The sequence below is a fragment of the Pterocles gutturalis genome, unplaced genomic scaffold (genome assembly GCF_000699245.1).
Source record: "Pterocles gutturalis isolate BGI_N339 unplaced genomic scaffold, ASM69924v1 scaffold53358, whole genome shotgun sequence".
NCBI classification, from domain to species: domain Eukaryota; kingdom Metazoa; phylum Chordata; class Aves; order Pterocliformes; family Pteroclidae; genus Pterocles; species Pterocles gutturalis.
In genome coordinates this window covers 1-10,990 of record NW_010122528.1, presented here as the reverse complement: position 1 = coordinate 10,990, position 10,990 = coordinate 1, and the positions used below count along the sequence as shown (strand labels likewise).

General features: G+C 41.2%; 1 protein-coding gene across 1 annotated transcript; it reads left to right on the top strand.

Annotated features, from left to right (window-relative positions):
- Nucleotides 1–1,286: 1,286 nt before the first annotated feature.
- On the top strand, nucleotides 1,287–9,660 carry CCDC47 (coiled-coil domain containing 47). The gene is made up of 12 exons (XM_010077536.1): nucleotides 1,287–1,547; nucleotides 1,677–1,784; nucleotides 2,992–3,166; nucleotides 3,428–3,549; nucleotides 3,890–3,955; nucleotides 4,626–4,727; nucleotides 5,491–5,601; nucleotides 6,176–6,261; nucleotides 7,579–7,637; nucleotides 8,349–8,458; nucleotides 8,629–8,796; nucleotides 9,095–9,660. Exons 1-12 carry the CDS (start codon nucleotides 1,287–1,289, stop codon nucleotides 9,173–9,175), a joined length of 1,449 nt encoding a protein of 482 aa, XP_010075838.1. The 3' UTR covers nucleotides 9,176–9,660.
- Nucleotides 9,661–10,990: the final 1,330 nt, after the last annotated feature.

The window sequence follows — 10,990 nt, the reverse complement described above, 5'->3', positions numbered from 1 at the left end:
CAAATTCTGTCATATGTAAATACTGTTTTGTTTTTCTGTTTAAATTTACATAAAATTGTGACATATGCAAAAAATGTGCTAAATCCCAGGGCTCTGCCTTGCTGTACTTCCCATCTTGTTTAATGTTCTTGGGAACATGTTCTGTTTGGGTGTTTGCTAGAATCAGAAGTCTTTGACAAAGGCGTTTATTTTAGCTGTCCTTGTCATTCGTGGCCGTGGGTTCCTTGCATGTGGTACTTGAAGGAGTGCTGGTTTAATTTAGAAACAAATTGTTTCTTTTTGAAGAGAACAATCTCATTAACATTCAAGTTTCCACTCAGATCTTGTTGCGAGAGGGAGTACGATGAGTCGTACTGCCAAGTCTGACGCAGCCGGTGCTCTGTAACTGTCCGTGAAATGCTGTGGCAGGGTGCTGCTGCCTGTTGAGGCTCTTCGTTTGGACCTTGCTAATGGATAATTCTTGGTGATGTAGAGAGCCTTGGACTGTTTTGAGATTAAGCAGAAAAGACATCGTAAACTGAGGGCAGAAAAAGGTGAACTGACAAATTGTTTTAGCAGGTTTCTGGCAGATCTGGGGAGAGAGCGTTGGTCTCATGAGCCCCAGTTTACTCTGGTGTTTTGGGGACCAGTGCAATATCCATCCTCTTCTGGTGGTGTTTTGTTTTTTTGTTTTGTAGAGGTTAGAACAAAAGGTCTCTATCTCTAAACAGAAATAGTGCTGGGATGCTGTGGGACCTGATCCTGAGCACGCAGTCTGGAAAATCAAAGACGAGCACTTCTAAACTAGCAGAGGCTGTCAGAGCATTGCTGTTTAAAGTACACGAATTATGTGCATTTTAAGATTTGCTGCTGTTACACTTTCATTGACCTGACTGTGTCTAATTGCTAATTAATAACAACTGTAGGCACAGTGTGTGGTCTTTGAAATGAGCTGGCAATGCTCACTGCCTGAGAGGTGCTTTTGGAGAGGCAGTTCTATAGCGGAACATCTCTGCTTCCAGAACTCGCTCATCGTAACAGCTTGTCCAGATGTGAACTTGCTGCTGCCTCAGCTGCTCCTGCTATAAGCAAGAGAGTCTAGAACCTCACCTTCAAAGTTATTTTTTCTTGTAAGATTATTCCCTTTCTTTGTACAGAAGATGGCAAGATCAGTCAGGGGTTATTCCTCTCTCTGGTCTGACCCTGATAATGTTTTTTAAATTGTTCATGGAAGTTGGGCATTGCTGGAGGTGTGATGTAACAGCATTGATACGGATTTTTTTTTCAATTTTTTTTTTTCAGTGAAAATGAAGAATTTATATATTTTTATCGCTGTCCTGTTCATCCCATGGAGTTTTTCTTTAGCAAAGTATGATGAATTTGAGGATGGGGATGACATTATGGAATATGATGATAATGACTTTGCTGAATTTGAAGATGTTAATGAAGATGTAGTCACAGAGTCTCCTCAGAGGATCATCACTACAGAAGATGATGAAGAAGAAGCCACTGTAGAGGTTGAAGGTCAGGATGAGAATCAAGAAGACTTTGATGATGCAGATGCACAGGTAATGCCTCATCTCCTTCCTCTGTGTGTTTCTTACTAGCACCTCTACACCTTTCTTTCTCACCTTATCTTTTTGGGTTTTGCTTACTGGGCTTTGAATTTTTGTGCTGTTTGTGATTTTGTCCTTTAGGAAGGTGATACCGAGAATGAGCCGTATGATGATGAGGAGTTTGAAGGCTATGAAGAGAAAGCAGATGCATCTCCTAGCAAAAATAAAGACCCCATAACAATAGTTAATGTAGGTATCAATGTTGAGCTGCTTTCTGTTTGGTGTTTCATCACTTAGTCTGTTTAAGGTGGTATGTCAATAATGTCATTGGTGTAGAAATTTACACATAAGAGAGAATCTGACCTAAAAAATTTGCTATTTGAATTAACAAGAGAGAGTGCAGAAACGGGAAGAAGTGTGGAGACAAGAAATACCTGAACTAATGCAACAGGATAGCAGCAGATTGTGATCCAGTTCAAACTGAGAACTTGAATTAGAATACAGATCAGGAAATTCTTCATTAAAACATAGTTTTGACCAAAGCATTTTATGACTCAGCTTCATTTACCCATATGACTATGGGGGAGAAGTGGAGGAGCTAGAGTGATGACTTTCATTTAATCCAGGGAAAACTGGACATCCCAGAATGTCTGGGTGCTTGGTCAGCACATAAAGAAGCGGTTGCAATGACGATATGCTTCCAGTAAACATCGTGTATTTTTAGCTTGTCTGTGGCTAAAGTTTCAGACTAGAATTTGACTCCTCTGATGGTTTTTGAAGCCAATCTCTCTGTCCACCCTGCACCACCTTTTCGTTGCCTCTGAAGAGAGTCTTTTACAGAATTATCAGGTGCTTGAGGCCTGCATTTTAATTATCTTTAAGATCTCTTTTTTAAGGGTTATGGCTGACCTCGGCAGTGAAAATTAAGGTTTGGGTACTTTGATACAGTGATAGCAGAATGGCTAATTATTTTCTGAAGGTGGCAAGGTCAGACAGGCTTCTCTGCTCTCCCATGCAGTCTGTGGCTCTTGGTGGCATCCTGAAAATGCTCCTGGACAGCGGGTATTGCTTTAGATCTCAACAGAAGCTACACGATGATCAGATAATGCTGCGGTGGGCAGGGCATCAAGCTCAAATAACCAGTGGGTTGAAATGCTGGGCTGTTGACTACTCTGAGGGATACGTGCTAGCACAGGCTCGCTTGGAAGAGAGACGTTTTTGTTTGTATTAGCCAGGTATTTTGGGAATGCTGTTGCCGGTTGTTTCCTGTATGATTATTCTGTCCCAGTAGAGCCAAATGCAGTATGTAGGCTTAGGTCTTTCCCGTCGCCTTCGTGAATCTTATTGCTGTGTTTGGGATGAAGCTTCTCCAGTACTCTGCATTTTCCTAATTGTTTGTGTACATGGAATCCATTTATTCAACACGTAAAAGCCAGTCTCCATCCTCTTACCATAGGTCCCTGCTCACCTTCAGAACAGCTGGGAGAGTTATTACATGGAGATCCTGATGGTAACAGGTCTTCTTGCTTACATCATGAATTACATCATTGGGAAGAACAAAAACAACCGCCTGGCTCATGCATGGTTCAATACTCACAAGGAGCTGCTAGAAAGTAACTTTGCTCTTGTAGGTGAGTTCCATAATTAGTAGGATCCATTTTTATTTTATTTGAATAAAGCCAGGTTTAGACAGCTCTGTGTGTAGATAAATAGTGTGCCAGTCCTCCTGTCCTGCAATCAGATTGTGGTGGGCTAGTATAAATTAGTCAGAAACATCGCGGTGATACTGAAGCACTCCAGGAACAGCAGAGCTCTAAGCCTACTGATGAATTTTGGTGTTTTGAATGTGTGATTTCTAGGCTGCAGGTCTCTTTCACTGTTGTTTTCTTCAGGGGATGATGGCACTAATAAAGAAGCTACAAGCACTGGGAAACTAAATCAAGAAAATGAACACATCTATAACTTGTGGTGCTCTGGAAGGGTGTGCTGTGAAGGAATGCTCATCCAGCTAAAGGTAAGGATGAGTGAGTTTGTAGCACTGTTAAGCTGTCACGGGTTTTCAGGTTCTAGAGGCTTTTCCATTCCACTTTGAGCAAGGAGTCCTAGCTCAACTCTTCCACTCACGTTCAGAGACAGGGTTCTGAACATGCATGAAGGGATTAAACAACCCCACATGATGGTTCAGCTCGTCACTTAAGGGTACAAGGCCCCGAGAAACTCATCCAATGCAGAAAGTAGGCCTGCTTTTGAGCAGTACAGGTGACTTCCAGAGGGCCCGTCAAAGCTGAATTATCCTGTGAAAAACAGCTACTGTACTCGAGGTATATTTAGCTATCTTCTTCGTGTGTTTTCAGTTTCTCAAGAGACAAGACCTACTGAACGTTCTTGCGCGCATGATGAGGCCAGCTTCTGACCAAGTGGTATGTACTCAGCCCTTTAGATTAGCTGTGATAAATTGTTGCGTTCCTTTGGTTCTGCTTTGCTGCGTTTGATTGTTCTTATGACACACAGGTGAACTGCTAGGTGTCTTTCTACAGTATTCCCTATCTTCCAGTTCAGTAACTGTTGAAGCAGTCTGAAAGAATAATTCATGTTTCTTTTCTGCTCATGAAATGCAAACTGCTGGTGACTGGAAGTTGTTTTATCTCAGGGTTTTATTGTTTGAGTGGTTTTGTGAACAGTCTATCATGCTTCAAGACCTCATCTTGATAAAAAGTGGTTTTACCATCTGAAATACTTAATGATTGTTCTTCTGTCTGTTCAGTCTGCCTGAACAGAGCTGCGTAATGCACATGCTGGCCTGGATATTACATTTTGCCTGGCCCTTGCTCTTGGAGATATGGAGAATCTCTTAACTCCATAAATGCCACAAAATGTTACATTTTGGAAGAACAGTGGCTGTGTGCACTGTGAATACTCTTTCCATGGATCTATAATTTAAATCAACAACCTTCATCTTAGCTGTGTATGGCCTTGCTTAGTCTTTGTTCTTATGAATCAAAGTGTCAATAGAAGACGTAGGTCTCCACGTGGCCAGTAGTCTGAAGGCAGAGTACGCTGTATAAATCTGATAAACATTCTGTCCCACAGCAAATAAAAGTGACAATGAATGATGAAGATATGGACACCTATGTGTTTGCTGTTGGAACAAGAAAAGCACTGGTGCGACTTCAGAAAGAGATGCAGGACCTGGTATGTATGTTCACATTGGGAATACTAACATGATAAATAATAGGCTATAAGAACCACTAATCTGTAGAATGCTTATTTTCTTCGGAACAGCTGAAAACTTGTGACTATTGGAATTAGTGTGTGGGGAGAAGACATTTTCATCTCATGATAATGCTGTATATTTCATTTAGGAGGAGGCTGAAGTATATTGTCAGGATACACACAAGTGTCACTTCATTTAATTTGCACTAATTACTTTTTTAACAATTGGAAAGTAAATTTAATTAGTGATATGTGATGTGGAAAGTCTGGGTCTCAGTCATCTGCTTTTATGTGAACTGAAATGAAAACTTTCCATATGTTCAAGCCCTGAAGCTTGCAAAGAATCCTGTGATAACAAGCAGTGGTCTGCAGATCTCTTGTCTCATAATTTGTCTCCACTAACAGTACTAAAGTGTGGTTGGTAGGATGCCAGGTGTTTTTGTTCTGTTATCCAACAATATAAGCAAAATGTTTTAATCCACTTTGAGCATTCCAGCATGGATGTATTACAATTGTTTTATCTTTAAGTACTCGCTGTTGAAGGGAAATACTAACTTAAAGACTTGATGACACTGCATGCTTTACTTTATGGTTGAAGTGTTCCCAGCCAGACTGAGTGACTGCATTAGTGTATTTTTCTTATCAGGTGCTTTTAGTAGTCCCACTGTGCTGGAACAGTTCAGTCTGATAAGATACTTACAAACTTGTGTTTATTTCTTTTCCCTTGTTCTCTTTGAAACAGAGTGAGTTCTGCAGTGACAAACCTAAGTCTGGTGCAAAATATGGGCTTCCGGATTCACTGGCCATCTTGTCGGAGATGGGGGAGGTCACAGAGGGAATGATGGATGCTAAGGTAATCTTTGGTTAATTAGTACAAGTCTTCCTTGGTAACCCTGGCACTTACAGCCTATGCAGAAAAGTTCTAATCTTTATCTCCTGTAAACATCACAACAGGAGAGCCAAATGGCCTTAGTGAGATCTGGAGAAATCACGACCCTCAGGAAGTTTAAGGGCTGGAAGAAGGATGTAATTCTCATGTCTTTATTCCTTTTACACAGCCACTGGTAGTCGAACTGCAGACTTAAAACTGCCTTTCAAAGCCTGGAAGTTAGCTTCAACAGCCACTTCAGAGGAGGGTGTTGATGGTGTGTCTGCAGGTCCTCAAAGTTGACATCTGTTATCAAATGAATTGGAAAATTCCAAATGAGGGTTAGATATCTGAGTTGCTCACATTAATTCCATGCATTGAGGCCCCTTCTAGCACAAGCTAAAAAAAACCCCTGACAGGTGAAATTTCAGTGTCATTGTGGCAAGCTGAGCACAGCAATTCTTTGAATGATATATGGACACTTTGGCAAACCCATATGGCGTGGGGAGGCTGCAGATGGATTGGTGTTGGGAAAAACTAACCCCAGTTTCTCTTTTAGATGATACATTTCCTCACGCACTATGCTGACAAGATTGAATCCGTCCAATTCTCGGACCAGTTCTCCGGTCCAAAACTTATGCAAGAGTACGTATAAAGCTAGATCTTTCCTCCCAGTAGCTATTGTAACACTTAAGCAAAACAGAGGCTGGCAAACTTGTTTGCAGTGTGAAGCCTGCTGGAATGCACACAAGGAGAAATTGGGAGCAAAGGTGAAACAGGTGAATAAATACATGCCCAATGCTTCCAACTGCTGCATTAGTTTAGAAGATCAAGGTGCTGTATTGCCTTCATATTTATTTTTGGTGTGCTGCTTAAAGTGTAGTTTGGGCAGCTACAAATTTCAGATAACACCTGGCAGCTACAGTGTACACAGCTGCACAGAAAACAATTGAGTAATCCCTCTAAAGGTGTATGGCATGTTAGAGCTCAAGGGCCAAGAAATAACACTGCAGGAGGAGAACTTGACACGTTAACTTGGATGCTATTTGAATGTATTGAGAGCTAGGTTTAAACAAAATCTGCAGTGTAGGAAAAAAAATTAAGGCTGCTTGCCCTTCCCTAGCTGATACAGCTGAATCATTAAGGTTGGAAAAGACCTCAAGGATCATCAAGTCCAATGTTCTGTTGAATCCCTCACTTGGGTACTTTTTAATTCCAGTTCATTCTCAGCTGTGCTTCAGAAATACACAGATGCAGTATCTATTCTGTTCCTATAAGCCTCGTAGTCTTGAGGTGCTTTTAGCTGCTGCTTCAGAATTGCCAAGTGGTGGGTGATTTATCTGAGATGAATTACCATGTAGGCTTTTGCAAGGGTGTATTATGCTCACAGGCATATAAATAAATGTTCCATATCAAAACCTGAAACTGCCCTCCAAAAAAAGGAACATACTTTGATTTAGTTACAAGGCAGCAGGATGTGTACCTTGTACTGAAACTGCTAGGCTTTGGAGGATCTGCGAAACGTGGGTCTGACTTGCTTACATGAGAATGCTGTGGGGTTTGGGGCACTGAACACTTGACTTCTTTAGAATTTTTTTCTCTACCTGATATTTATAGAAGATCTGTACAAGTATAAACAACAGGGCATATGTAAAACTGAATGTCATTAAAAATATACAGGCTGCCTTAGGGCTCTGACCCTCAGAGTGGATGGTGCTGTTAGGGTGTTTTTACATTAATGCCTTTTCACTGCATGCTTTTGATCACGTAGAACACTTCAGGAATCTGAACAGTTTGGAACTTAAATTTGGGTTACAGCCAGGCTTTTAATCTTGTTTATTGTACTCAGGTAGTTTACAAGTGTCTCTTGGTTCTAGACAGGGTTTTCCCTAGTAATGCTAGGTATTCTGTATGCCCATATTTTCCTTTGCTCATTCCAGACACTTTTTTCTTTCCTACCAGAGAGGGTCAGCTTACAAAACTGCCCGAAACTAAAAAGACACTTTTGTTTACATTTAATGGTAAGAGAATTGGTGGACACGCATGTGTGTGTATCTGGGGGGTGTTGTGGTTTATTTGTGTAACTCACATGCTCAAGTTCTGTCATCTGTGGAGGACAATGTATGATAAATGACTTCAGTGCATGTACCAGGATTGTTGATCGGTTAACCAGTAAACACAAGGCAGTAATAACACCGGGGACTGAGCAGCATATCATCTTGATAAGAGGACACTCGATCTTGCTCTTACTGATCTTGTTCATACCCATATCTCTACTGGTGGCTCTATTAGGTCATCCTTGGAAGATGGCTTGTTTTTAAGCCACACTCCTCGCAGTTTGAGCTTGCACAGTTACTTGATTAACCCTGGTTTGAAATAAAAGCAGCATGTTTAGAGTCTATTCTAGAAAAGACCTGTAGTTCTCTTTGAAATTCAAGGCCATATCTCCAAATGAAGTTCATGTCAGAGCCTGAATTCACCCTTTGTGTTTGTACTCTGTACCAATAAAACTAAGAAGAATTATGTGGGGGAAATGTGCCTGTCACTGTGTGAGGAATTGAAATGTGATCTCCAAAGCTAAACACCTTTTTTAGTTAGTTATGTCCCTCCTAAAGAGGAGGATAAGAACATCTTTCTTTCATGAATGCTGGGAGCAATACGGAAGGAGTGTTATAGCAACTAGAAAAATCCTGCCAACCTCTCTGAATTAACAAGAAACTCTTCTATTTTAGTGCCTGGTTCAGGCAACACTTCCCCAAAGGACATGGAGTCTTTGCTGCCTCTGATGAGCATGGTTATCTACTGTATTGACAAAGCAAAGAAGTTCCGTCTCAACAGAGAAGTAAGTCATGGATATTTTTCTGTCTTCGCAATATTGTATGAAATTGCAACCCATTGGGTCCTCAATCTTAAGATTGGGAGCCTTATGTTTCTAATATGACTGCTAGACGTACTGCACCCTGCTCACGGGGAATCTGCATATTAACTGCATTTGCTTTTCTCTGTGCAAAGGGTAAACAAAAAGCTGATAAGAACAGGGCTCGTGTGGAAGAGAACTTCCTTAAACTGACTCACGTCCAAAGACAGGAGGCTGCCCAGTCCCGTCGAGAAGAGAAAAAACGGGCAGAGAAGGAGCGAATCATGAATGAAGAGGATCCTGAAAAACAGCGTAGGCTGGAGGTGAGACGGATTTTCAGATTGTTACAAGCTACTGATAGCAATATCTACAGGGCTGCCTGTAGGTACACCAGCGATGGCCAGCTTTGATTTCTTATTTGCTGGGAGGCAGACAACTTTCAGGGTATAGGGTGTTGCTTTCCGAAACATGTGAGGGCTCCCAGGGAGGAGCCAGCTCACATGGTTAGAGATGTGAACCCAAGTATTGGAGGTCTCTTTTGTTTGGCTCTTTTGAAATGATCAGCTTGCTCTCTGAAGAGATCACTGATGTTCATTCACATCTCTGTGTCCATGCCTACAGGAAGCTGCTTTGCGGCGTGAGCAGAAGAAACTTGAGAAGAAGCAGATGAAGATGAAGCAAATCAAAGTGAAAGCTATGTGACTCCATTGCAAGAAGCGTCTTCGTGCCACCTGCAGAATTTTAATTTACAGGGTACAAAGACCTACTTAACTCCATAATCCTATACTTCTTTGAACACTAGTAGCCATTAAGAGAAATGCTCCTTGCATTGATTTAAGTATTACAGCAACATGCAGGTGTATGTAGAGAGCTTTGTCTCGGCAGTTTTATTCCAGGTGGTATGAATTTTTGCTACTTGTCTGTTTAAAAAAAAAAACAAACCTGCAATATTCTTGAATGCTCTATGTCATTTTTCTTTAAAAACAGAAGATTGTAAGCCTGTCCATGTGTGCTGGTAACGTATTAATGCTTTGGTTTTAAACTTTGGGTTTAGTTATTGGGAGGGAAGGGAGAAAAACATAAGGGGAGGAAAACTGCACAATAAACATTTACTGTGCATTTATTTGCATCAAGCTTGTAAAGGCACAAAAATTAAAGCCTTCCATACACAGTATGGATTCTTCAGGGATTTAAGTCCAGTAGAACAGAAGTGATTTTTATTTTCTTTTTTTTTTACAAAGGAGAGACTGAAACAGTATTAAGTCACCTGTGGGCATGATTGGCATATGTGTAAAACATATTAGATGGGTTGGATATGAGGGAATGGAATACAGTTTTCCTACTTGTGGTTTTGAATGCTGCAAGCTTAATACAATGTGAAGTCTGTAATGTCAGCATGGTGTTTCTTCAGGAGTGAGTGCATGGTCAGTTAGCAGCTTCAACTAGCTTTCCTTGAATATTTTTAACTGTACAAGTTTGCCTCAAAATTTTTTCTCCTGATCTCAGCAGCTGCTGCCTAGTTCACTTCAGCCAGAAGCGAGATTTAGTGAAATACCTGCAATTGCCAATTTCCCCAAGGGAGTAAAAGCCTTTCAGAGGATGCATATCCTCTTCATCTGGTAAAGGATCACTTCAGGTTTTTGAATGTAAAGGGGAGAATGAAGTGAATGCCCTTGTGCAAGCACTTCGCTAACTGAGAGCTGTGCATTTTATAAATGCTTCCTGTCTAGAAGGCATTTTATTGTTGACTTTTAACAGTTTTGTGGGGAAAACAATGTCTTGCATTTTCTTGTTCAATACTTTGTGCAAACTTGGTTCTGAGGCAATAAGAATGAGCTGCTGTTGGAACAGCAATTGTTTAAACTTATCTTTCCAGCATGGGATACTTCACAGTGATTTAAATGCCAATGTCTGTAACCTGATACATGAAAATACATTAATTTTATAATGGTTGATAAAATTATTTAAAACCAAAAGTAATGTACATTATGTGAAATTTTAGCGCTATTTAGCTTTAAAGATTAATATGGTATTGTTTCACAGAAAGTTACTTGAAAGGAAATACTAGTTTGTGCTTTTTTTGAGTCAGTGGACAACTTTCCTGAAGTCCCATACCTTTGTGGGCCATGGCAGCTAATTTTGTAATATGAACATTCAAATGAACTATCTAATGAAGAGTAAAATATAACTGAAACACTCCACCTGCCTATTTACTTGTCTGGACTCTGTGTTCCATCTAGCAGAATCTCGAAGCTTTGTTTGTCCTGGGCAGGTTTCAGCGCAGGTTTTAAACACGGAGTAGCTGCCGTTCGCTGTGCTGTGATGCTACTGGAAGCGATTCTTTCCCCCCGGGAGCTGCTCCCTGTGAGGGCGGCGGTTGTGGGGGGAGAGAACCTGGAGCCTGAGGAAGGCGGCTCTCCCCTTGTGCCAGCCGCGGTGGGTAGAGATGGAGGATTTTCCCCCTGTGTTGAAGGCCGGGACCGTGCAGCCCCCGCAGCAGCCCAGCCAGCGGCCAGG

Bases quoted from the DNA above. Each gene is read 5' to 3' on its own strand.
- CCDC47 (XM_010077536.1), top strand. From the start codon at position 1,287: ATGAAGAATTTATATATTTTTATCGCTGTCCTGTTCATCCCATGGAGT. The intron at 1,785-2,991 runs GTAGGTATCAAT...CTCTTACCATAG, and splicing joins ACCCCATAACAATAGTTAAT to GTCCCTGCTCACCTTCAGAA. The intron at 8,459-8,628 runs GTAAGTCATGGA...CTCTGTGCAAAG, and splicing joins AGTTCCGTCTCAACAGAGAA to GGTAAACAAAAAGCTGATAA.